Source organism: Cyprinus carpio, chromosome A10 (assembly GCF_018340385.1).
Source record: "Cyprinus carpio isolate SPL01 chromosome A10, ASM1834038v1, whole genome shotgun sequence".
Taxonomy (NCBI): Eukaryota; Metazoa; Chordata; class Actinopteri; order Cypriniformes; family Cyprinidae; genus Cyprinus; species Cyprinus carpio.
The window spans coordinates 4,256,678-4,284,050 of NC_056581.1; the positions used below are offsets into that span (position 1 = coordinate 4,256,678).

The 27,373-nt window shown below is 36.6% G+C and overlaps 2 protein-coding genes across 4 annotated transcripts; one reads left to right on the forward strand and one right to left on the reverse strand.

The window, feature by feature from the left end:
• The first annotated feature begins 52 nt into the window (after positions 1–52).
• LOC109079164 (MORN repeat-containing protein 5) lies at positions 53–25,199 on the forward strand. The gene is given in 5 exon segments (XM_042764794.1): positions 53–141; positions 475–577; positions 679–810; positions 8,786–8,879; positions 24,949–25,199. Coding segments are annotated over 5 exon segments (423 nt in total). The 5' UTR covers positions 53–60; the 3' UTR covers positions 24,962–25,199.
• Positions 10,383–25,506, reverse strand: LOC109079163 (LIM/homeobox protein Lhx6-like). 3 transcript variants are annotated; one of them, XM_042764789.1, is made up of 9 exons: positions 25,195–25,506; positions 24,500–24,571; positions 23,871–24,038; positions 22,017–22,138; positions 14,585–14,802; positions 14,397–14,497; positions 13,382–13,477; positions 13,108–13,282; positions 10,383–11,955 (listed from the first exon to the last, which is right to left on the reverse strand). In XM_042764789.1, the coding sequence occupies exons 1-9, from the start codon at positions 25,270–25,272 to the stop codon at positions 11,876–11,878; spliced, it is 1,110 nt and encodes a 369-aa protein (XP_042620723.1). In that variant the 5' UTR covers positions 25,273–25,506; the 3' UTR covers positions 10,383–11,875. The 3 variants fall into 3 exon arrangements, with proteins under 3 accessions (XP_042620723.1, XP_042620724.1, XP_018949875.1); XM_019094330.2 differs by having other exon boundaries at positions 10,385–11,955; positions 14,585–14,805; XM_042764790.1 differs by lacking the exon at positions 24,500–24,571 and having other exon boundaries at positions 14,585–14,805; positions 25,195–25,329.
• Between the last annotated feature and the right edge of the window lie 1,867 nt (positions 25,507–27,373).

Consider the following 27,373-nt stretch of genomic DNA (forward strand, 5'->3'; position numbering starts at 1 on the left):
GTTATCTTGATTGATATATTAAAGATTCAGTAATTTTAAGAATAAGGACGAAGTGAATCAATGTTCCATGGAAAAGGAGTGCTGTATTTCCCCAATGGAAGCAAATATGAGGGAACTTGGGAGAAAGGAATATGCAAAGAGGTCTAATGTTAATGTTAATAACGTATAGCTGTTGGCAACAACATGCAATATTTAACAAAGTTTTAAAAATATATTCTAACATATTTACAATAATAAAATAATGGATATACTGATTAAATTGAAGACAAAAAGTACAAGATTCTGGTTGTAAACATTTAATGGGTGATGTTGGTAGTTGATGGTTTGAGCTGCACCTGTGGTTAGTCTGCTACTGAGTGCATTTGAACCGATGACACTTGATTTGATATTTTGTATTTAATGCAATTACATTTTTAAGTGTGTCTGTGTGTTAAGTGTCCAAATACTTGGACTAAATATTTTTGTTACACATAGGGAAGGTACACATTTTCTGATGGCCTGGAGTATAAAGAGACGGACTGGGATTACTAAGACAGGCGGTTCTTCTCTGAGAGGTGTAATGGGCTCAAACCAGCAGGTATGGTTGAAATTATTGGAATTATTGTGTGTGATCATTTATAGCTAAGCAGCATGATTCTCTAAAAATATAAGAAAGAAAACAAGTCTGTCTTTGAATAGGAGAATTCCTGTTAACTGATCGGGACCCCCTGCAGGCCATCCCTGATGGTTGCTATGACAGCGGCGATGGCTTTTATGATCCCAGCACTAGAGTCGTCAAAGACTATGATTGCAATTTTCTCAGGAACACAGGTAAGAGAATGCGTCATGCAGTGCCAGAGCAAATTTTAGTCTGCAAGTGTGTCACAGAGTGTGTGTAGTCTGCGAGTCATTCACAATTTCCTACACAATGTTCCATGAAATCTCAATATATTTATATATATCTTTTTCTGATCTGAAGTACCTTTTAGCAGACATTTGCCTTTGGTCCTTCCACCTGGAACACATAAGACCACAAGCATTAGAGTGGCATAAATGGATTAGCTAAATGCATGTAGATAGTGTAGGGCTAAAGACTGAGCTGTGAGATTGTAAGATAACTCATCTGTAGGTCTTTTCTCTCGGGCAGACATGCCTCTGTGCTGTAGTCATTTGAATTGTTTTCAAGGAAAATGTAAAACACATTTCCCAGTGCCCGACGTGGGATCTCTGATTTGAGGTGAATTCATTATGTCAGCCTTATAGATAGGAGGCCAGAAACCCCTATCAGCACAAGACCAAGACATGTTATTGATTAGAAGACGTTGTGGAATTAATAATCCTTTCGTTACCTGAATTAATTTATTGAATGTATCTATGTTTGTATATGTTTTGAGAAAGCTACAAGCTATATATAATTGTTTTTAAGGGGCCAGTATTAAATAAATATATAACTACACAACCATTCAAAAGTTTGGGGTCAGTAGGATTCTTTTTTTTTTTTTTTACAAAGAAATTAATACTTTTATTCAGCAAGGTTGTATTAAATTGAACAAAGGTGACAGTGAATATGTTTATAATGTTACAAAATATTTTTATTTCAAATATTGTTTTCATTAACTTTCTGTTATTCAAAGAATTCTGAAAATGCTTCTTGAGCAATATATTAGAGTGATTTCTGAAGGATCATGTCAGAAGACCGGAGTAATGATGTTGAAAATTCAGCTTCGCATCACATAAAATAAATTATATATTAAAATAATAGTCATTTCAAGTTGTAGTGATATTTCACAATATTACAGATTTTCCTATATATTTTTTTTTCAAGAATGTTTTTAAAAAAACATTCAAAATCTTACCAAACATTTGAACAGTAGTCTAGAGTCTAGCATTTATTTTTGCAGTCTGAGTAGAAGTGCATGATATATTATTATTTGCTTATTGTGAAAATATAATTACCCTCATTAGCAAACAGTAGAATTACATTCTATAAATGTAACCTATAATGTGTTATGGTATATTTGCTTGTGCGGTTTCTGTAATGTGCACATAAAACATAACCAGTCAAATGTGTTAATGTGCACAAACCCAGAAAGATTAGCATGTCATGTTGTAGTTTGCATTGGCTAGTTTTACTTAGATTTATCTGCAGTAGTTATCAATATGCCATATTGCATATGATTATATGTATTCCATCTGCATTTTTTAATTTTTTAGTACTGGCCTATGTATACATGTGTCAGACTCACATCTTTAGCTGCTGTGCTATTTTTTCTGCTCTCATATCCAGGTATCTCTATTTGGAAGGTTGCTTGGAAATTATTTGGCAGTTTGCTGTATTTTCCATTATTGTGAGATGCAGAATTTGGTAAACACTGTCTAAAGCAACTACATGCAACACGATCTGCAGCCCCAGCTTTCGTCACAGTCTGACTGTGAGCTTGCATGACTATTTCATACAGTTACTATAACATAGGAAGACAGACACATCCTGAACAGATGTCAGAAGAGTTATGTATCAAAATGCATACAGATTTTCTTCTGCAAAGCAGAGCTCATAACAGAGTAAATTGGAAGCTGTTTATTGATATTGTTAAGAAACAGGATCCGTGCGTCACTGTAGATTTCTGTAGAATTAAAACACCCATCATTTACAAAGTGTTACAATCTCCAGCCATTTAGTGTTTGTGGCCAGTCTGTATCTATTTGCTTTGAGACCAACTATTAGTAAGAATATTGATATTACTTCTGAGCTTAGCTAAGGTGCTCTTTTTCCCAGACACGTCCTGGCCAGGATTTCTATATTACCTGAAATATCCAGGTTTTGGCTTTGTTCTCCTGTTTTCATACTTGCTGAAGTTAGTGATCGAAAAGTAGTTTGACCAATAACATGTCAAATGCACGTACATGGTGTGTTCGACTTGAAGCAGCGGTTGAAGAACTGGTACCACGAGTGTGATTCGAAAGCATAAGGAGCCGTCTACTCTGTATAGCTTTCACAGTACTTTGATGTCAAACACAGATCAGTCTGTGCAGCGCAAACAAAGCCAAAACCTGGATATTTTAAGCAATATAGAAATCTCGGCCAGGACATGTCTGGGGAAAAATGGCACATATGGTCACCCTAGCTTAGCACAGTCTCAGTGTTTTGAACTTTAACTTCCAAGTTACACTGATATGTGTCTTTATATTGGACAGTTATTTGTGTGCCTGGTATATTCGTACACATTTCCATGTGTCAGTCACTCCATGCCTCTTTTCAGGGTTAGCAAACACACTGTCACTTCTGCGTCAGTGTGGTACTTGTTCAGTCTTCAGATCAGATAATTTCCAGGCCTCTGGGATTACATCCTTACCACATGCGGCTGGAAAGTGAGAGCAAACATCAGAGACCGAGACTTACACAAGAGTGCAGACCTGTCACATTAAACCACATCCTGGTTATGACTCCCAGAGCCAAAGCCCACCCGCTTCCACAAGAGTCCACATCACAGACTTCATTTGCATTTACATTCATGTTGTAAGTAGAAGCTTTCAAACCAAAGCCACTTACAATAAAGTGGACATATCCCATAAGCCGTAGTTACCAGTTATGACTGCTCAACATAACAATATTGGCTCAACCTATATCAATAAATATTTTTTATTAGTTAATGTTGTTCCAAACCTGCATGAGTTTCTTTGTTCAAAACACCAAAAAATTTGAAAATCTGAAAATTAATACGGGTTTGGAACGACTGCTGGTTAATTATCCCTTTAAATCCCTGGTCCTGCTTAGAATTTTTGCTATCTGTTTGTCCGACCAATGGCAATTAAACATGATGTCTTGATTAAGTCCCACGGAGCAGGAATTGAGAGATTTTTCACATAGACTTCATAGCGGAATTCCTATTCAAACATAAATCAATGGCAATTCTTACACTGGAACGTATTACAATATGGAATATTGTGCATCCTATGGATTTATTTTTATCGCCTGGAGGTGATGGTGCATTTGTCAAAATGGGTGTGAAGACAGAATTTATTGCCAGTAGCTTCCCTTCAGGACGAAGGATCACAGAGGGCGCAGACGCTGAAGAGGCAAACGAAGAGGAACCACATTCCCTGTGTGAGGATGTTTTTGGGAGGAGAGGAAAGAGGGACAAATTCAACTACAGCTGTGAGGCAGAGAAACAGTAGGATCCAGGAGGTAGGCATGATGGGGGTGGCAATCCTAGGCAGCAGCAGCCCAGGCTGGACAGGAAGGTCTGCGGAAATGCCCAGGCTGTAAGCCAACTCTGAAGCTGGTTGGAGAGCACGAGAAAAGCAGATGGGAGGAAGCCCTGAAGAATCTCAACACACTGGTCATTTGAAGTCAGGGAGGGTGGGTTATTACAAGCAGCGGTTGCTGATGGTTGCTGATCATGACGGACTGCCCCTTGAGATGGGTACAAGGCAGACTGGGTCTCCTCCATATGTCCTCTTCTGCCCTAGTTGACCAGATTCCTTTGTCTTCAATCCAAGCACACCAAAGCACAGTAACTGTATACCCATATAACTTGTCTTTTCAAAAAAAGGGACAATTATATGACCAAAAAGAAAAACATTTAAAGGGATAGTTAACCCAGAAATGAAAATTACCCCATGATTTACTCGCCCTCAAGCCATCCTAGATGTATATGACATTCTTCTTTCAGACAAATAAAATCAGAGTTATATTAAATAATGTCCAGGCTAATCCATGCTTTATAATGGCAGTGGATGGTAGCCCAAAATTTGAAGTCCAAAAAATTGCACCCATCCATTATAAAAGAAGTCCACACGGCTCCGAGGGGTTAATATAGGCCTTCTGAAGCGAAACATGCACTCCCATTATAAAGCATGGATTAGCATGGACATTATTTAATATAACTGATCGCATTCATCTGAAAGAAGAATGTCATACACACCTAGGATGGCTTGAGGGTGAGTAAATCATGGGGTAGTATTCATTTTTGGGTGAACTATCCCTTGAAATGACCAAAATAACAGTAGATACATAGTTAGTGGTATTTGCTCTTTCACTTTTGTCTCTTCTAAACCTCCAACCCCAAGTATTCAACATTGGCGTGTAACCGTTTGTGTTGCGGAGATGAACAATACCTCAAATCTTGCAGCTTGTTGAGGAGAGGTGAGCTGGAATACACCAAAATGACTTTTGCCCAGATTTTTGCCCCAGTTTAAAGTCTGGATGAGTCACTACTAGCAGCCAAATGTCAGAGCCAAGTATGATGCAGCTGGAGTTGACATATCATAAAAAATCTTGTAGTGCATGATGGGCGCACACCCTTAGTTTTTTTTTCGTCAGATTATGATCCCATCCAGTCGGAGGATATAAAAAGTATTTGATATTTTGAGTTCCTTTCAGAACACTGTATTGTATGATGCCCCTTTTTAACTGACTTAACGGCACTTACCTCCATCTCCAGCTGAGTTTACCCAATTTTTTTTTACTTAGTGACTTGCATTAAAGGAAGGACCCAAGCCATATCTAGGGATCAGAACAGCTTAGAGACTTGGGAGGACGGCTCTTTTGACTTTCACTAGTAAGTAACCAACTCACAATCACATTGCATTACGGGGTCATCTTTTGCACAGGAAGTACTCTTTTCTGAAAATGTAAAAAAATCGTTTTAATTACATTACCCAAATCATTCCATAATGACACACTTATTTGTCATTACACAGATTCCTGGAGAGGAAGTTTTGCCTGGAAGACTGCTATAAGAACATGGGATGATTCCTCTGGTTCCTTCCTGACTAGAAAGGCTTTGAAACATGAGTGGGGGTGTCACTAAAGCCCATCATTATACAGAACGTTTGTAATGAGCCTTGCCCAGCTGAGGTAGCAGGATTATAGGCTTTAGGGAGTACATAGGGTGCCTCGGTTGTAGCAAACTACCTGGAGCCAAGCCGGCAGTAGGAGGCAGGCGTTTAGTTTATGATATGACTGGAAATCCTGTTTACAACCAGTTTTAATAACACTGTGTGTAAATGAGCGAAGGAGGTTGATACACTCCATTTACAGTAATTAAATTTGATTGACCTGTCAAGACATACTAATGTATGGACCATATCTAGTACTATCCACAGTGTATTTTCATACTGAAAGTTACTTTTATAGTTTTTTGAGTGGTGATTGCCAATGCAGAACTCCACTGTGGATGTTGTGTGGTTGCCAGGGGGTTGCTATTAGGTTGCTAAAGTGTTTGGGTGGTTTTTAGTGCATTGCAATGTCATTGCTAGGTGGTTACTTACTGGCCCAAGTAAAAAAAGTCCACCCTAAATTTCCGTAATATTCTAGTCTCTATAGATATGATTTAGATCCCTAGTCTATGAAAGTTTTGGGCTATTGTATATTGTGTGTGTGTTATATTGCTCTATCCTGTTAAATATTTGGAGATTTGATAGTGATTAAACATTTTAAACAACACTATTTGTCTTGTTTTAATGCATGTTCTTTGGTAACACATAACATAAGCCGGAAGATGTACGGCCATATGGTTTGCAGTGGTTTCCCGCTTCTGTGATAATTGCTAAAGGTTCATGGTCTAAAAACAGCCTAGGCCTGATCAACTTGTCACTGTTTTAATGTAACATCAAACCTTGTCAGGAGATGATCCTCCAGCTGGTGAGGATACACACACTCAGCTCTTCGAGCCTTTGAATAATTTCAGATGATCAGAGATCCTAAAGCCATTAATAAAAAAAAAAGTGCAGCTCTGGAAGGAAACACTTTTCTTTTTTACTGTATTTTAAGGATTAAGATAAACACCTTCTAACAAGGTACAATTACTGCTTTCCTTCTGATTCCTGGGCTTTGATCGTGGAAGACTGTGTATCATATTTGTTAGGCCACCTAAGTGAGGGGGCTAAACATGAGCAGAAGGAGAGGAAGCTCAATTAACTGATTATTACTAGAAACAAAGAAATAATTTGTTTTGTACAAAATACAGGCACATAACTGCAATACATTTGGGGGGGGGCAAATGTTGGGAAAGTGTAAAAAAAATAAAATAAAGTCCCAAAAACAGGGATTGTATAAAACGACTAACACAAACAAGAAAAATGAAGAGAAAAGACAAGAAAAAAAGCTAATAAATTGATAAGGGTAAAATCTGAATTTTAAAAAAGCTGCAAGAAGAAGGAACTAAACATTAGTAATGAAAACAAATAGATGGTTATATGGGTTACGGAAACTGAAGGAGATGCATTTCAGCAAAGTTTGAGGACGTATGAAGGCTACGACAGTTCTTTAAACAGCATTCCCACAATGAATGTGCAATTGTGAATGACTTATGAGTGACTATTCCAGTCATTTGTGGTTACTGGACAAGGATTTAAAAAAAATCATTTAATAGAAATTGCATTCAAAATATTGTATAGAGCAGACAGTTCTATTACTGAAAAACACAATTTGAACATTCATTTTTCCATGACAGTGGGAACCCTGTGAGAGGGGCCATTAAGACTTGTACTATTTATGAAATTGTGAATTGCCCCAAAGATGTCAAGAAGACAGAACTTTGCACTGAAATAAAAAGACTGTGGCCTGTTAACAAATAACAAATTTTCCAGCAGGAACAATATTCAGGCCTATAGATGTATTTTGTTGTAGTGCTTGTTGAATTGATGCTGTTATGCTATATTATAAGAACTTTGCTTTTGTACACTTTTTTTGACGTCTACGGTGGACACACAGACTTACCTGTAACGCAGTTCAATCTGAAACACTACTGTCATGTAAATCGCATGTCAGAAGTATAATTTACAGACCCTTTCAGCCCTCGAAAACTGATACGGAGGTTGGTTTATTTGTAGTAGATTTGATGTGAGTGACACGTGTGCTCTGAAATAGGATTGTATTCGCCTATGAATTTAGCAAGTGCATGAATGCCAGGCAAACAATAAGCACTGAGGTGCTAATTTCGTGCAAATATAACCGTGCGAACTCAGTCCATTTACCAAAACTCGTTTACCGAGACGTAATTGTAGACCGACCTTGTCCATCAGCCATTGGTTGAAGCGTCCACGGAGGTATTAACTGGTTTAAAATAGTGATGAAATGTTCCTCTCGAGTGTGACCTCCATGTGGAGAGCGTGAGGTGGGAGCGACTGAATGAAGTGAGGCGTTAGCATGCAGCTGTCGCAGAATGGAACGGTCGCGTGCTGGAAAAGTCTCAATTGCCCGCGCGCGGGAGCCAGGTAGAAGTGGCGGGAGGCGCGTGGAGAGGCCGTTTAGGGCCATCGCGTGCAATTACCGACAATCAGAGGAGAGCTTAAGACCTGTTCTCAACAATGGGCCCAGTTCGCCACGTTCATGGGGGTGAGCGCTCAAGTGCGTGCAGCTGCGCGCTCACATTCAGCACCAGCAGCAGAACTACCTCGCACTCCGCAATTAGCAACTCCTTTCAGTTTTAACCATTTAAAAAAAAACCAGTATATTATCCACTGTTTTTGGTTGCGGAATCATCTCTGGGAAGGGGAAGAAAAAAAAGAGAGTGATTGATTGTCGCGTGAAGTAGGCTGCTGAGAGCGAATTTTCATAATTGTTGTCTTAATCCCGCACGTAAAAAATGTAAATTGCCTTTAACCGCATATGAATGAGTTTGACACATGCCTTTTGGAGCTCGATTTTTGACCAAACAATTTTCAAAAGGAAAAAATAGCACGTAGGCATATCTCATTTACAAGCGTGCTATACGCGTGCAGATTTCTTGCTTTTATTATGAATCTAAAAAGCGTTTTTCTTTATCAAAATGAGTGAAATATGTATTGTCTGCCCTTGTAGACGACCAAGAACACGAGTGGATCGTGCAGACCTGCAGGAAGAGCTGGGATGAGTTTATTGGCCGCTGTCCAAGAAGCAACACACTAGAGGAGAAGTGAGAACACTCACACACACGGGCAGGCCATGGTTTATAATGACATATTAATGCAGCTTTGTGCTTTTTAAATTAGTTTTGTCAATGTTTTCTTTTCCAAAACTGAACTAAGAGTTAAACCTAAAATATTATCACATTAAAAATATATTTAAAAAATGAGTAATTATCACCAAACTGACATCTGCAAAACTGCAACCCACAGAAATCATGCAATATGAATGAATGCTTAATGGAAAAATAGAAATAAAACATGAGTTTGCATTAAGTGATATAAGTGTATCTATATGCAAAAGCTTTATATGTACAAAATATATTCTTTATATTTTTAAAAATGTTTTAATATAGGCTACAGTTAGCATATGCATTAAATGTGCTTTATTCTCTGTTTTTTATTATTATTATTATTATAAGTGAAAAATATCTCAACTGAACAGCTACATAGCAAACCACAAAAGAATAAAATATTGTTGAGTGAGTTTAGGTTTTAAAAGTCATTACATACTTTACAGTTTATTTTAATTACAAAATTATGTTTGAATACTTAATAGTGGGTTTGGGTACAAACTCAAGTAAGAAATGTTACATCATTGCTGTATTCTGCCCAAGCAAATGACCAGTACTGCGAAAACATTCAACAGCTGAATACAGCTCAGTGTTCTAATGACGTGAATGAGTCAGATTCCTGCTCGGCTCGAAAAAAAATAAGTGATTCAAAATCTTCTGCATTTAAAGAAAAGTGTGTGCATGAGTGAAGAGAGGATAGTTTAGTAAAATATTATGTCTCAGTGGGTCTTTTGAAACAGAACACGGGATACAGGATCATTCCTGTGATGTGGACTGACAGGGAATTCCTGTATGTGATGGTGATGGAATCAGTGATGGAGTCATTACTGCACACACTGGCCCGTGAAGGGCCTGCCAGCTCCTCCATCAGCCTCTGATTGCTTCCTGCTTCACTCGTGCACACAGACCCAACACTGGCCCATGCATTTATACCACAGACAGAAATTAACCAGATCTCAGGGCAAAAATACTACTTAAAGTGCCAAAAAAAAACAACATCTAGATATTCTTTTCGGATTATCTGTTACCTGTAATATTTAGCATATGTCATAATAGCCTATCCTAACTTGTCATCATGTTCCCTTGCAAAAAAACACTGTGCTGGGAATGCAATGGCAGTGAATGAAACATATTTATATGTTTACTTCAAGAAATGTTATAAATGTAAATAAATAAATAATAATAAAATAAACTGTTTTTAGAGAAAATGTAATATTGATGTTTGTTTAACTACAGATATTCTGATTCATTGTCAACTTTATTTTGTCAATTTTTATTTGAATTATTCATGAAGTATTTAACAATTGGTGCCTTGGTAATTTTGAAATAATATATATATATATATATATATATACAAAAAAAATAATCTGATTTAATCATTTACATTTTTTAACTAATTTCATTTATTTAAAAAAAAAAAAATGATGCACAGCCAAAGAAATAGTTAATTATTTTTTTTATTTTTTTTTTACAAAACAGACATGTGGAAGTGGGGAAAAGTGCTTACAGGCTACCTGTCATAATAAATACAAGAATTTAGAGGCCTTGTCCTCCATTCAGAACACAAGTTACAATTTCAGACTTTTCCCCCGGTTTCAGACCTGTACACAGCTCCTATCTGTTAGTATACAACACTCCCGCTCCCTCGTCACAGCTGAGGCATATACGGCACACATGTATGAAGAAAACAATGAAACACAGACACTTTCGTCTCCCACATAAAGTCAGGACACTGCTTAAATAAAAATACATTACATGTACATTTTCTTTACATGTAGCCATCTTTACAATTTACTCAAGTGCTCTTTTTAGTCTCAGTCTTCCTCTTATGCACAAAATACTGTTGTTTGTCATTGATAATCCCTTCTTGATCCTCAAGTTTAATATTTGCTTTACATTTTCTTGTAGGAAATGTTCAGAGCACTGTTTTTGATTTGAAATAATCTCACACTAAGATCAGTGTCATTTGTAGTCTATGATTGCAGGTAAACTGCAATGACAAGAGTTATTGAAATTCATTTTGGAAACGAATAAATATTAGGGAAGAAATAAAAGCTTTTGACATCTTTTTAAACTATAGAAATTATTATTTAACATTTAACCTGGGTCTAAAAGGAAACGATTTCACTTTTCTAAAACTATCTGCTTTCAAAACAAGATGTCGTCAAATAATTGCAGAAACAATTTGCAGTTATGTTTACAATTAAGTGATGGACTTTAAGTCCTTTAAGGAATTGAAGTACAATTATTTTTAAATTGAAATATGTGGACAAATCAAGCCTGCTGTTTTTTTAGGCCCAAGGAAACGCATATGCTTTGCATACGGGTGTAAGAACAAGAAAGCAAGAAAAAGTGAACTGAACTGTAGCTTAAATTCATTTCACTGGCTTAGTACAGATTCCATGTTCAATCGTGGTGTGTTTCGGCAAGGAAAAAAAGATCAGATTTGTCTTACCACCTGGTCCAATGCCATTTATTTCCCATCCACATTTCTTGTGCTTTTGCCTTTTTCAATCTAAATGTTTAACACTGATGCTGGTAACTTTACATTCCTTTTGAGTCTCCAAACGCTGAACACGAGTCAGATGAGACTGTCAGAAGAGAGGACGCACCAAGAGCGCTAGTCTTTTACAGTGTGTGCTCGAGTCTTTTTTTTTTTTTTTTCAAAAGTCCAGATCCTGGTCTTGGTGACAAAGTCCTAAATTCACATGTCACATATGCGGGTTTCCTTAACCGAGAGTGACTAGATGCAGGTGAATAAAATCCTGTCCAATGAAACCAGAGAAAGGAAACAGTCTCTCTCTTTGCGAGTTCAGAGGTCAAGAGCAAAAGGGACCGTGACCCTCTCCTCCAGCCAGATCCGACCTCTGGGGTCGGCGCTGTGGGACGGAGGTTTGAAGCAGGAGGTCAGGGGTCAGTGCGAGGCGGGGGTGTTAGCGGCTGAGAGGGAGCTGCGGTAACGTCATGGCCTGATGAGGGAGGCTCTGTGTAGTGAGCACTGAAAATGGATGGCCTGTGAAACCAAAACAAAATAAAAACACCATAATATTAATCTTTATCTGTATTAATTCATTTCTACATATTTTTAGATCGGCGAACGTAAGTAAAAATGCCACCAGTTTGGTTTGAAAAAAATGATCACTACTTTAAAGTCTTCAGTGTCACATGAGCCTTCAGAAATCACATTAATATGTGCTGCACAAGAAATATTTGATCAAAATGTTATCGTTTTAGTTGTGCTGCTTAATATTTTTGTGGAACCCATGATTCAGTTTTTTCCAAGATCCTTTGAAGAATAAAAAAGTTTAAAGGAACATCATTCATTTGAAACAGAATTCTTCTGTGAGATTATAAATGTCACTTGATCATTTTAATACATTCTTGCTGAATAAAAGTATACAAGTATTTTTTGTATCTTACTTACCCTAAACCTTTGAATGGTAGTTTCTCACAGTTTTAACAAAAATATTAAGCAATTCAACTGTTTTTAACATTGATTATAATCAGAAATGTTTCTTGATTAGCAAATCAGCATATTAGATGACTTTCTGAAGGATCATGCGACACTGAAGACTGGAGTTATGATGCTGAAAATACAGCTTTGCATCAAAGTTATAAATTACATTTTAAACTACATTACAATAGAACACCGTTATTTTAAATTGTAATATTTCACAGTATTGCTGTTTTTACAGTATTTTGATCAAATAAATGCAGCCTTGGTGAGCATAACAGACCTCTTTCAAAAACATTAAAAATGTGATTATTCCAAACTTTTGACCAGAAATGTGTATTAAAATAAGGTTACACTTTATTTTAAGGTACCCTTGTTAAAGTGATGTATATATATATATATACATATAAGTACTGAGTAATATTAATTAACTACATGTGCTTACTATATGGTTAGAGGAAGGATTTGGTTTGTCTTAAGGTTACTTGCATGTAATTATGCATAATTAATTGTTATTATAATAGTAAGTACATGTAACATGTAACAAGGACACCTTAAAATAAAGTATTACCCAAAAATAAATACATTTTATATATTATTATTATTGACATTTTATATTATTATCAGTAACAGTTGAAATGAAAAGTGCCACTGAATTACAGTTTTCTTTCCTTTGGCTTTAATAACAGCAGTTCTTGAGGAAGCACTCACTTTCGATGTACCCGTGCAGGGCCACCATGCGTGCTCTCTCAGGACTGCCGAAAGGGGAGTAATGCAGCTCGTCGGGGAGCGAGGGGGGCATGCGGGCCTGAGGGTGAGCTTGAGGTGGACCGCTGTGCTGTGGAGTGTGCTTTTTATGTCTCGCTCTGCAGTTTTGAAACCAAACCTATGAAAATACAACCGTCTGTCAAGATAAGCGGTCTCTTTTTATTTCATTTGAATGGAAGCATGAAGCACTAAGGAAACATTAAGAGAGTTTCGTCACCTGTATGACTCGTCTACTCAGTCCGGTCATGTCTGCCAACTTCTGCAGGGTCTGAGCGTCAGGGTTGTTGTCCTGTGCAAACTGCGCCTGCATTACCTGTGCATGCAACAAGTCTCACATAAGCTCATTTACTGAAGGGACATGCATAGTTGTAAAGAATTTATACATTAAATATATTAAAAATAATATCAACAATTTAATTATAAATTATTATTTTTTTTTTAATGGAACAGTTTATTGAAAATTTAGACAAAGAGATTGCATGTGTTTTTTGTTGAGTATCATATTTGATTCGTCAGGCTTTTATGGCTCATACAGTATGATATATGAGAATATGGAGCTTACACTCAAGGAGAAAAAAAACCCCTCAGTTTTATTCAGAAGCCCAAACTGAGCAAAAATGTGCAATTTTGTGCAGTGTTGTTATGTCAAATCATATAATGCAATGCAGTACAATGATGATTGAGAGACAAACAAATAAATTCCTCAAATGTCTGATGATCATATTTAATACTCCTATTTAAAAAAAAAAATTTTTTTTCTAAAAAGTGATATATGGATAATCAAGTAAACCTGAGTTGCTTCAGTCCAGTAAGTGTTCGTCTTGAAATACTAACAATATAAATTATTCTTATGTTAACTTTATAAAATCAGTCAAGATTTCAAAGCAAAAAGACTCATGAACCACAGCCTGGAGGTGGATGTTTTTGCAATTATTCTAAAAGGCATTTTACTTGCTAAGAATAAACGATCACTCAGACGACAGAAAGCATGTAGTAGATTGTGAACAAGAAGTTTTGATCATGTTGATCATTTAGAGACCTTATATCAAATATGATACAATAGGCTTTATAGGGTTAATATTATAATATTGGTTGCTTGCTGATAGTGTCACGTGAAAAAGCTGTTTCAATGTGTTTAAAACATTAAATGGAACTGAAATATGAATTAATATTGAACAAAAGCATAAAGAGGGCTTTGCTTCCTCATTTCAGACACTGTTTGATCATCTTACCTGCAGTTGTTCTGCAGTGAAGGACGTTCGTGCCCTTTTAGCCGGTTTTGGTTGACTGTCCTGTTCTGACGGCACCGCCCCCTCCAGAGTGAGTCCGCTTCCTGCGTGAAAACCCAGGAAAAGTGGTTAAAACCAAAACTTTTCAGATGAAGGAGATTTAAAGTGAAATGCATCTGAAACACACGTACCGCTCTCAGCAGCCCGTTTCAGGTTCTCCACCATTGTGTCGTAATGGATCCGACAGAGTACTTTCTCCTCCACCAGCCCGAACTCCTCGCCTGTGGACAGCTGCCGTTTGCAGGAGAAGCAGGCGAAGCAGGCCAGATGGTAGGCATTGCCTCTGGCTCGCCGTACCCAGTCGCTGGCGTAGATCTGCCGGCCACAGCGGGCACACTTTGTACCAAACCTACTGTGAGACAGAGAAGGGCTTGAGCATCAGTACTTATTCAATAAACAATTAAACATGTTACGCATGTGCTTAGTATTACAACCCATAAGCTAGTATAATGATAGACGCATTTGTGCATTTTGCTTCTTGTTCTGAATATGTAATAGAAGGCAGTTTAACAGTGAAACAGGTATTTTCTCTCTCCACAGAAAGCTCTCTCTGGCAGAAGACAGAATACAGATAGGCTGAACCGTGTCCAAAAGATAACCGCTAAGCGTGTCAGACACGGCTGTAAAACTCTCAGCACAAACAAACCACGAGTAATTCTCTGAACCGCAGGTCGACAGGAAATATCTGCTGATAGGATCCATAAACTCATGATTTTATCCAACAAAGTGCGTAATACATGTACGATTGTCTATTTTTAAAGCACCTTCACTTTTTCTTTTGTGTAAAGGACTAGAGATCTAATTTAGAGACATATGTAAATTAATAAAGGCAAGGTAGTGATATATTATCTTGTTTAATATATGACACAATATTAAACAATATATTTTAATAATTAAAAATATTATTAATTTATTATATATGTATGTGTATATACATATATAATATATGTATATACATGTATTATATATATTGCATTGTTTAATGTTATATAATATATAATAAACTATATATTTTAAATGTTTGAAAAAATATATAATTAGCTTGTAGTATTTTATATATATATATATATATATATATATAGTATGTTATATGAAAATACTATATAATATTAAACAATATATTTTACTTACAATATATTAATTTATAAATGTATATAATTGTAATTAACATTATAATTATTATATATACATTAATATATAATGTCTTTTCAGTTGAATTTAAAGGTTAGAATTAATCAAACATTTTCTGCAATAAATTTTACTCTCTCTCTATATATATATATTTATATATATATAATTTTAAAAATAGAGAATTGTTTGCAATAAATTAACCTGAAACTGCTTACATTACATACTTAAAACTCTTTTTTTTTTCTTTTAGCTTTGTTTAATCAATCAACTTTTTTTTAAATTCCAGATTATTGTACTATCTATCTGTTTGTTTGATTATTTATTTATTTATTCTGTAGTTTATTCACTTACATTACTAGAATATCTGCCATTCACCATTAGTCATGATGTGATTCAAATATTTGCGAATGCGATAGGTTCTCTTTATTGCAATTATTTGCACACTACATTGTGATTGGCCCTTTCCGTTTTTCATCGGTTTAATTATATCTAATTATACAATACACTGCACAGTTGATGCAGAAATGGAGTTAAGATGCTGCATGTTATTGGTGTTACTGCTGATGTTAATCATCACATTTTCAGCCAAATGTGATTCGTAAACCACATACATCCATATTTAATTCAGCCCTGCATTTTCAGCAACCGCATGGCCATGTAGTTGCTCATAGCACCTCTTCTGTTATCCTGCTATCAACAGGACTCGATAAACAACCCTGTGGCGATACAAACCAACAGCAAGTACTGCCATAATGAAGCGTTATTTTGGCTGGACGGGGTTGAACATGCCCTTTTTTTTTTTTTTTTGACCCAGACATCACATTTGGGTGACCAAAGAGAGATCCAGTGTTGAGAGGACTAGAAGAGACTAATGCTCTGCAGATGGCCAGGCACGGCCCTTTTTTGGCATGAATCTGAGCCCCCCTCCACCTCTTCATCTCTGTCATTGGGAGCCCTTGTGTAAACAAAGTGTCACACACAACCTCCTCCGACTGCAGAGAAACACGGGATATTAAGATAGCCATGCATGTTTCCCCCGTATACGCTACTGAAGAATGATGACACTGGCCCCGAAAGTCCCACAGTGAGGCCCTCAGGGCGTTCATCCACTGGAAATGACATCATAGCCCACCAGGGAGACCCCCGGGGCTCAACAAACCAGGAAATTTGGACCGGCACTTGTGTGTATGTATAATAATTTGTCTGTGCCGATCAGCACTTGGATGCAGGATGAGCCAAGAAGCAAAAACAAACCTGAATCAAAAAATATTTACAGTCCACTTATGTGCAAAGTATCGACACATAAAACACACCTCACGTATTAATGCCTGCATAAAGCATTCAAAGGGCTTTCTGTGTACATTGCACACCATATTCTGACAGCATCATCCCAGACAAAGAATACAATGTTTGAGTAATGATGCATTTCAGACATGTGTTTAGAGGAGAAACATTGTGGAACGGAGCCGTAATCTGTCATGGCAGTTCATTTACCGCAAAACCTTTCAGAAAAGCCATAAAGATCTTAAGGGGGTTTTGTTTTTGTTCAGATCTGCCGCACGTCTGATTGTGCGTTGTTGTGCTTATTCTGGATTTATTTCTGTCCTGCAGATCATAACTCGCCGAGGAAAATTCCTGCAGCCGCAAAGCGTTTCCCTCAGCATCGAAGGAATTCACCTTTGGCTGGAAAAGAGAAGCTTGTGGAAGTAGAAATTCGCTAGATTAAATTTGATATACTCTTGGAGTATTATAATCTGGGGGAAATCTCCCTCTCAGAGACTGCTGAGACATATTAGTGGTGTTTGCTACGGCAAACATCGCTATTACTATTGCTCATGGTGGTTTTTCAAAACCCCAAACCGTGAATTTGGTATGTTACTCTTCCCATTCTATTGCTTGTGCAACAGGCATAAATAATACCACAAATCTTACGACTTTCTGAGGTATGCTTTTCCATTCCTTAGCGATTGCATTGGCGAAACCTGGTGGATGATAAATTGTCCGAGAAACAAGGTAGACACATATCAGCCATGTCAAGAAAGCATAAGAGAGACTTGTATCTAGTTTGCCAAAAAAAAAAAAATATATATATATATATATATATATAAAAATGAAATTTAGTCATAATTTATTCACCTTCTTGTTGTTACAGACTTGTATTAATTTCTTTATTCTGTTGAACACAAAAGAAGATATTTTAAAAATGTGTTTAACGAAACAGTTGCTGGTAGCCATTGACTTCCACAGTATTTTTTTTAATACTATGATAGTCAATGGCTACTAGCGACTGTTTGGTTAAACATATTCTTCAAAATATATTCATTTGTGTTCAACAGAAGAAAGAAATTCACACAGGTCCCTTTAATGCATTTGAAAAAGCCTACTTCCACAGTAAAATAGTATGTGAAAAACAGTACTGAAAAGAGTTGTACCTACAAATTTATAGTATTCAAAAAACAGTACCTGGATTATCTACTACTTCTGTCGAGTGTCTGAAGTGCGCATTCTATGGACTATCCCATGAGGCCATGGGACAGGATTTGTGGATGGCAGTGAAGCAACCAAGTGGCAAACTTCCAGTCTCTCTCGTGAAACCAACACGGAAGTGACTAAAACTGCAATTCATCTACTGGCCGCTAGAGGCTGGCTCCAAAAGCAAGTCAGTCCCATAGACTCCCCATGTTAAAATACCCAACTTTACAGCAGAAAAAAAAAACGTTTACAGCATGGTTCAAAACATGATTTTGGTCTATATAGCTAATTTTGCCCTTCATGACAACTGTGAGGGGGGTGAATTTTTTTTATAACTCATCTGTTTAAATTATATTAAGCCTTAAATTACTGCATAATTAAGGGCGTGGCCACTTGAGTGACAGGTGGATTGCTGCTGTCACCGCCATAGCGCTAGGTGGGCATGGTTTCAGCAACCAGCTCCCACCTCTTTGCCCATTTTCGATTATCCGGGAGTGACGTGCTGCCAAGACGGCGACGGCCCGCTCCGTCCACTTTAGGCTTCAAAAACGCTCTTCAGAAACCTTCAGGTGACGTCACGGACACTACGTCCATGTTTTTATACAGTCTATGGAAGCAACGCAACTGACATCGTAGGTCACATGACAGTAACAACACGCCAGATGTCTGAATTTTATTCATGCTAAAAATTTATTCTATATAAAACATACTTTTTTTTTGTTCACAAAATATCCAACCAAATGTAGTACCTAGCAGATAGTATGAGATTTTGGACAACCTAGCAACCTTAGCACTCATCTACAGAAAGAAATAATAATAATTATATATATATATATATATATATATATATATATATATATATATATATAAGTTTTATTCTCAAACATATCCATGTTGAAGCCATTTTTCTCTGTTAACCAGAAAAAAAACACATTTCATTTTGCCATTGTAATTTCAGTCACTCGTATAATTTCCTGCATTCTCCAGCAAGTTATGAATTACACAAGCTCTGTTTACTTCTGTTTGCATTTAAACACAAGGAGTCCTGTATGCGCATATGGCCATTACAGTACGTCATCTCCTCCAAATCTAGCGATCGCAGCTCCACACAAGCCCACTCGGGTTACCGCCTTACTCCATCACCCTGTCCTTATCCTTTGGTTCCTCTGATTAACAGCCTCCTCTGACTTCCTGTGTGGCCTGATGCTCGTGCCTTTGTGGCTGTTTCTTTTTAGTGTAGGTACAGTCTCCGCTCTGACCCTTACCGCCAGATCTGCCCCCCTCGCATACACAGCAAACCCCCATTGATTTCCTGTAATTACACTCTATTAGAGCAGCTGTCAATCTGGCCCAGATGAGAGACTAACACAAATGAAACATATCTCCTTATGTTTTCTTTTCTTTTTTTTGCAAGAAATCAATGGAGATCCTTTTTCCTCCAAGCATATGATGGCCGTCTTTTATTAGTGTTGTGCAGCACCAGCGAAACAATCCAGCTGCCAAAGACAAACATGGCATCATGTTCATGAGCCTGTGCTACAGGTTCACCAATCACAAGTCTACTTATTATGTTAGTGGCCAAAGAAAACAAATAATTTCTAATCAAACTGATTCATAGAATAATTTGACCATGTGGCATGACATCTAAACTTAAAACCAGTTTAGGGATAAATTTATGTCCAGTTAAATAAATAATGGGCTGAAAAATGGTTTTCACTGTTTTCTCAGTGTGAAGAACATTTTAAAAATCTAAAGAAACTTTCCGATATAAAGAATCTTTTATGGAATGAAAAGATTCCATGAATGTTAAAGGTTCTTTATGGAACCATCGATGCCAATAAAGAACTTTATTTTTAAGAGTGTGGAGATAAATGTACAGAATTAGTTTCAAGCAATTATGTCGAATGCTGCGTTCTGCTAACTGCTAGTGGTTATGATCTCAAACTCTTTATATGAAATATATATAAAGGGTTATCAAGGTGAAATCCGCTTATGTAGGCCTACCAAGAAACATTTGTATTTGCAGAAGACTTAACAAGAGGGATGTTTCAATGCCACTGGAGAAAAATACATGTTCAGTCTACTTCAGATCACTGAACCGACTCCACAAGCATGGAGCTATTACTGTCTCTTTTCAAGGCAAACGTGAGTCAATCAGTATTTCGCTGCCGGGGATGTTCCTGCAATTCCATGTAAAAAAACCGTTACCAATATATATGATTACGTTTCCTGATAAACTCAGATAATTAGGGAAAAACGCTTCAATCCGAGGCTGCATTTTGTTATGCCAAAACCAACATAAACCCCTGCTGCTTTGACATACAAAACTGTTGAGAAACATTGATATATATTAATATTTTTTGATATCACATTAATATAAAAAATAGAATACAGTTAAAAGAAAAAACTTTTTGTATGTACTGTATATATAGCTATTTTAAACATCTGGAAAATAAAATAAATGCTAATTTCCGGTATCCAATTTATCTGAATTTTATCTTTTGCTTTTATTTATTCGTTAAGCTACAAATCACACTTTAAATTTCAAGATCAGTTAAAAGAAACATGAAAATTAATTGCATATTTATGCTAATACAATACTATATATTAAACATTTGTAAGAATTTGTAAAACCCTTGTCCATTTCATTGAACTGCCGTCATTTCAGATTTCTATTGTACTAAACCACAACTCGCCATCTACAGAATATGGTTTCTTCCATAAAAAGATCTATAACATAATCCCCTATCAAATCCACTTTGTGGAGTTTTCTTGCATTCCTTTCTACATCTTCTGTGCCAAAGTTCTCAAAGTTTTGTAATCATGGATAAACAGCCTGAGAGATCCTGACGCTCTAGACTCAACACAACCGCTCAGTGTTGCTCAGTGAAGATCAAGGCATTGATGCACCATCTTGAGGAGCATCTCTTCAGATTATTGGCCTTAACGTAGAAAACAAACCCTCTCCTGCAAAACAGCATTGACTTTAAAGGGGCCAGTCATTCATATTGACAGGCAATAAGCAGGGAAGGCTGGCCAATATCACACTGCCATTCACAGGCCTCGCTAAGTGCTCTGCAATCATGCCATATCCCAGCCCTTCTAGCCTCAATGCAATCTCACAACTTCCCTGTCGGATCTCCCTCACTCCATGCCTTCCCATCAGCATATTACTGGATCTAAACCAGAGCTTGATACTTCTGAGATTGAATTATGTGACTTGTGTTTGATTTCTAACACTATTCAGTCGCATACAAGGAAATACTGGCAAATTTAACTCTACTAATAATCAAGTACTATTTATACCTCTCATTAGCTATAACTATTGACACCATATCCTTTTGTGGGCAGTAAAAGATTTATTTATTTTAATTTATTTATTTATTTTTGCATAATCCAATGCACACAGCAAAAATGTGCTTCATGTGGTAACATCTAAATTAGTCAAAAATATGATTTAATATGACTGAATCAGAAAGTATTTTAAGTTGTAAAATAGCTATTTAATTAGAATAAGCTACAACTTTATTATTTTGGTCTCAGATCAATCATTTTTGTTTACGATTATAATATAAAACGTAGTTCTAAAGGCGCTTTAGAGAAGACAATATTTTCTAAATGATAAATAATCTGGCTACAAATACTTCTAATAAATCGATTGATATGAATATTTCGGTTCATGATGTTAGCAATATTTAAAGTGTTGTATGAGGTCTTTTTTCACTGAGTTTATAACTAGACAATTAACTTAATTAAACACGGCGTAGTACGTAATGATATGTATTTGTTTCGGTAAACATTAGATTGCTACTTTTTAAGCCAAAAAAAAAGAAAAAGTATTTTAGCATTTAACTCTACCACGCGACACGCATTTTCAACTGTAAATAAATAATTAGGCAGTATTTCGTTTATATGCACACCTGATATTTCTGAGGACAGAAAGTGAAAAACTTACCCTACCTGAAATAATCCATTTTACAGAAGATTTCCTTATTTTTAATGTAGCAGCTGCTGTGTTGACGTAGTGACGTCCTGCAAACGGAACACTCCAGACACCTCACGTGCCAGATCAGATTATTAACCTGTATCAAACAGAACAGCCAAAATGAAAATATAATAATAATAACAACAACAACAATTCAAAATAATGAAATTAGCTTATTTTTTCTTTTAAAAGGCTACCTTTATGTAAGCTAGGCTACTTGTATTTTTTGCATTTCATAAAATTCGTGCATATGTTGTAAAATGAAATGTCAATGTGCATTAAAATTCAATCGAACCGCACACGTTTCTATATGCACAGTCTCAAAATGACTGCCACATAATTATGTGATAGGCTACTATAGGAAATGATTTGTTTAGAATTAAAGTTGTGATTTAAAATTCGATTCTGCTAAATATTTTGTGAAAATGCCATTTGAATTGCGCTGTGTACAAAGGTGTATGTAATATAAATGCAGATGTATGCACATTAAGTAGCCTATTTTGCTCTATGTTGCAAATGGAAAAAAAATATATATATAAAAATGTAGGCTATAATTAATCATGTTAATGAAACTTGCAACATACTCCGTCTTAGAAATTTGTAATAATTGGTATTTGAAATGTGATTATTGATAGGCCTATTTGGGATTTAAAATTAAGATTTTAACCATGTCTTCTATGTGGAACATTTACAACACACGGGAGGTCCATTTAAGGAATATTTATTTAAAGATTGTGTGTGAAAAAAAAAAAGTATAATTAAGCTCTCAGACCCCAAGAACTGAGAAAAAGGAAAGTGTACAAAAAAGGGATCCAAGTTTGTTCATCCTGAATAAATTGTCATAAACTCACGCACTGTTTTATTATTTTCCACAAAAGAGCAAAACACGACGGTCAGAGGCAGCGCGCTCACGCGCAACACACGCACTTCCTGAAAAACAAGCAGGCCGAGAGCACATGCACGCGAGCTGGAGCACAGCGATCCTGTCAGCATCTCCACTAAACACGGCTGCTCATTTCTATTAAGCAAAATGCAGACAATTTATTCGTTGAAAAATCTAAATCTAGCCTATATCCGTAGTTTTAAAAAAATCGCAATATTTTTATCCATCATTCTGCTGAGATTTACTTTTTTTACGATGAAGCTGTGTAAAATAACAGCAATTTCGAAATTAACCTCTTTTCCCGTTCACATTATTATATAATGCTCCTTTGACCAAATCAAAACACACGCAGACATTACAGAAACCTGAACCCATATCAAAGTTGGCATGCATTTTTCAGAAATATGACTGGTTCTAATAACGTTTCTGCTTCTGATCCATCTGACCCTAGCAAGAAAAATAAAAATAAAATAAAAACATTGTAGAAAGTACAACAAAACAAATTAATTTTTTTTTTTTTTTTAATTACTCATAGGCATAAACAAGGGCTCTGATACCCAAAACATAAGTATCCTCATGTAACATTTTTTTATTGAAGCGTTTAATCAAAAATCTGTTTAGAATCAGTTATCATTATACGATTAGACAAAATCACACGTTAATCAATTATTTAGTCAATCACGTTTAAGTAGCCTATATTTTTCGATCTATAAAATTGTCCGCGCTGTCTCAGACCCCAAACATGAGAGCTAATACAGATAATAATTAATAATAAACAAAATTAAAATATATATATTTTTAACAAAAGCAACAATTCAGGCAAAGTATGCTATAGCTACTATATCGTTCCAACTAATTTTGTCTGCATGCGTTTTACGAAAAGTCATTCAGAAGCTCCAGTCCCAACACTAATATCACTCACAAACACACACTCACGCCCTCGTACCTTGAGCAGATATCTGTCCAGGATCTCGAGACCGCAGCTCGCGCACACGTTCTTCCCGGTGGACGGCTCGGAGGAGGCGGTGGACGTGGGCGAGCAGATGGACGGAGTCGAGGGCGGACTGTCGTCTTTCTCCATATTAGACCTGTGAGATTCTCCGTCAGACTGCGACTGCAAGAGCCAGAGAGGAAAAAGCGCGATAAGCATGACGTTCAGAAGGTTCTTTTATTGACAGGAATATTCTGTTGAAAAAAAAAAATCAACCCAATGTAAAACTGAAAACATAGAACAGTAAATAAATAAATAAATAAATAAAAATACGTCACATTGATTTGCTGCACTTTTTCGAACATTTCGAATTTAATTAGCCTACTTATAAAGAAAATCGAAACAATTCTCAAGTAGGAAAGCCTGAAATAGTCGTGTCAACTCGGAAACAATATTTTCTAACATATACGGGGAAATTCAGTGACATCTAAAGCGCTCTCTAAGCGCAGTAATATAAGAGCCAACATGCATTACATCAGCAGAGAGCTTTCTGTTGTGGCTGAAGGCCTTTTCTGCAAAAGCAAAACTCTCTGAACTCGCAGGGACGCAACGAAGGCGCATTATCGCTCCTCGTGCACACTCACCATCGCGCGTCCGTGTTGTCCGTCCACGCAGCGTGATGCTCCCGGTGTGCTGTGCGAATCTGGAGAGATCACCTACAACACAGTCAAGCCACAGTGCTCCATGTCAGGCATGGTCCCTGCTCTATATATGCGTCAAAAAACAATAAAAACGCTTTTAACTGTGCATTGAGAGCCTCGCGACAAAAGCCTCTGTTTTAATGAAGCGATTTCAATTTGGATTTTTTCCCCCACACTTAACCCGTGCCTCTTCCCATAATCGTATTTCCACGCAATCCAGGGAGCTGAAAAAAATAAACTACCTGCAATTACAAATAGCTTGAAATGCTCGCGATAAGAGGACCCTAGAGTGTCAATTTCAGCTGCCAATCAGAGAAAGCAACGGGCCACCCAAAGAATTGCAAATTTGATTTTTAATGGCAGTAATTAAAATCTAATTTTTTCCTCTGCAGACTTGGCATGTGAAGAGGATGGACCGCAAATCACACTATTCAGAATAGATCCTGATTCTCGTGACATCACTTCAAGGTGAAGATGTTAAAGGCTGCAGGAGATGAAACCGAGGACTTTCACATCGAGCAACATGTTGGCTACTTCTCCGCTGAAACCAGCCTTTTCTATCCATGCAATTAAATGGAGAATAATAAGCATAACTGCATTTTCATCCACACTTGAACAGGATACGGTAAAAGTCTTACCTGTTTTGAGGGAATTCCTTCGGAGAGAAACTGATTTCCCTCTGATAGAGGGGCCAAAGCCTCATTTTTCCAATACATTTGACGACTTCAGCTTCTCTTTCGATATCTTCAGATTGCTTTAAGCGTTTTCTGGTACAAATGTGTTATCCCATGCGGTCAAAATCGATTTGATGTGAACCCAGGTCGCCGTTTCCTTCCGTACAGACAATCAATAGCGATCGGTAAAGTAATAAAACCGTCTAAAGCAAGTCTTGACATTCGTGCTGGGTCAGTAAAGCGGCAGCAGACGCGCCGAGCGCGAGCGGTTCGTCGGGACGCCTTATTTAGAACCGTTTGCAGGATATTTCCTACTTTTCCCCTCTTTTGGGATGCAGTTGCTTGAGTACAGGAAGTGGAGAAAATTGAGGGGCTGGCAGGTTTGGCTCCTGCTCTCCTCATAGGCAGTCAGAGCACAGCCTACCTTCTGAAAGTTTACAGATCAGAGGGGAGGGAAGAGATGTGGCCTGAGTATGTATCGACATTTTGTAACGCTGAAACCTTGCATGATGTTTGGGTTTTAACTGTCTGACAAATTAGCGATTAAAAATGATAGGTCGATATTTAGCCTACCAGGGCTGTTATTGGTATCGAGTGTATTGAGATTTAATTACATTTTTTTTTTTTTTTTGCCTATTAATATATTATTACATTTAAGAGATTTCTAAGAATATTTCATAGATTAATAAACTGGAATATAAAATAAGAAATATGCACGATTTTAAAGAGTATAAAATATAAAACAAAATTAATTATATTTCGTTAAAAAAACATTATTTGAACATCAGAATGTTATTCGTAAATTGGTAGGCTATAATAGTTAGATAATGGTAATAATGTGCTTCAAGTTTTTGTGACGACAACAAACTGACATTTCTCCCTGGGGCCGTTTATGAAATTTCCAAACCCACATAATTTTTATTATATTAGTATTTATTTTATTTGTTAAGAAGTCCGCTCAGCTATGTGTCGTATTCTGTCTATTTGCAGTAAAATCGTTAATGTAGCCTATATTTATTAAAAAGCCAAACTGTAGGCCTACATATTAAGGCTAGTCTATGCAGTTGACTGTATCGCAAACTATGCATTCACAATGTCATCTGTTTCTTGAATTGGTTTAAAATGGGCATGCGAGATAAAAAAAAATATATATATATATATATATCCTTTACCAAGCCTGAACCCATTAAGCTATTATTATGTCGGGGAGAAACAGCGGAAAAATACTTTCCATCAGATAATATTCAGGTAGAGGGAGCGGCGTACACCTTTTCTCTTATGCAACAGTTGCATTACGAGGAAAAGATCGTCTGGATATATGTTGTTAGAATGAAGGGTTGCATGAGATGTAAGAGATTAGAAAGGAAAGAGCTCAGGTTCAATAGGAGCAGCAGTTATAAAAACCCAACTATTACTTGTCTTTCATTTGAATTTTAACTATAAGCCTGTTGTTGTTCGGGGTTTGGAAATGAATACGAATAAAAGAGGAACAATAGTGACGTGACCTAGCAGAATTTAGTTACATCAGCATATTCACCTAATGATTATTTTACCTCTTTACACACAAAGGTTACAAAGTGGTTGTTGTTTTGTGCAGAGATGGCATAGAGAAAAAAAGAATATTTTTGGTTTTCCAAAGAACTTTTTTCCCCAGTGTGGAGAACATTTTTTTTTTCTACTATAAAGAACATTTTGTAAGGGAAAGGTTCCATGGATGTTAAAGATTCTTCGTAGAACCCTCAATGCTAATGAAGAACCTTTATTTTTAAGTGTGCATGGCGGAAACTTGCCTCGTTAGTCAATGTGACCACTTATTTTAATATCACAAAAAAAAAAAAAAAAAAATCAGGAAAAGTAGTAGTGCCGAAAAGTCCTCTAATGACGCACGCTAATCCGAATTTAAAAACGAAAGTTTTAATAGAGAAGAAAACAGATTCTTTAAGGGTTCAACTGATAAAAATAATTAAATTCTGCTTATGTGAAGAGACTAACTAATTATACTCATCACTAGGCCTGTTCGTAATTGAAAACGGTCGCAGTCTAATAAATAAACGTAGGCTACTGAGACAACGGTGCTATAAAAATTGTAAATAGGCTACAGCACTATTATCGAACATTACAGACAGTTCAAAGCCATGCAAAA

Excerpts from the sequence above, each read along its gene's own strand:
- LOC109079163 (XM_019094330.2), bottom strand. The coding sequence starts at position 25,272 with ATGTATTGGAAAAATGAGGCTTTGGCCCCTCTATCAGAGGGAAATCAG. Across the intron at positions 24,572-25,194 it reads AAGGAATTCCCTCAAAACAG|GTGATCTCTCCAGATTCGCA; the intron begins GTAAGACTTTTA and ends ACTGTGTTGTAG. Across the intron at positions 13,283-13,381 it reads TGAGTAGACGAGTCATACAG|GTTTGGTTTCAAAACTGCAG; the intron begins GTGACGAAACTC and ends GTATTTTCATAG.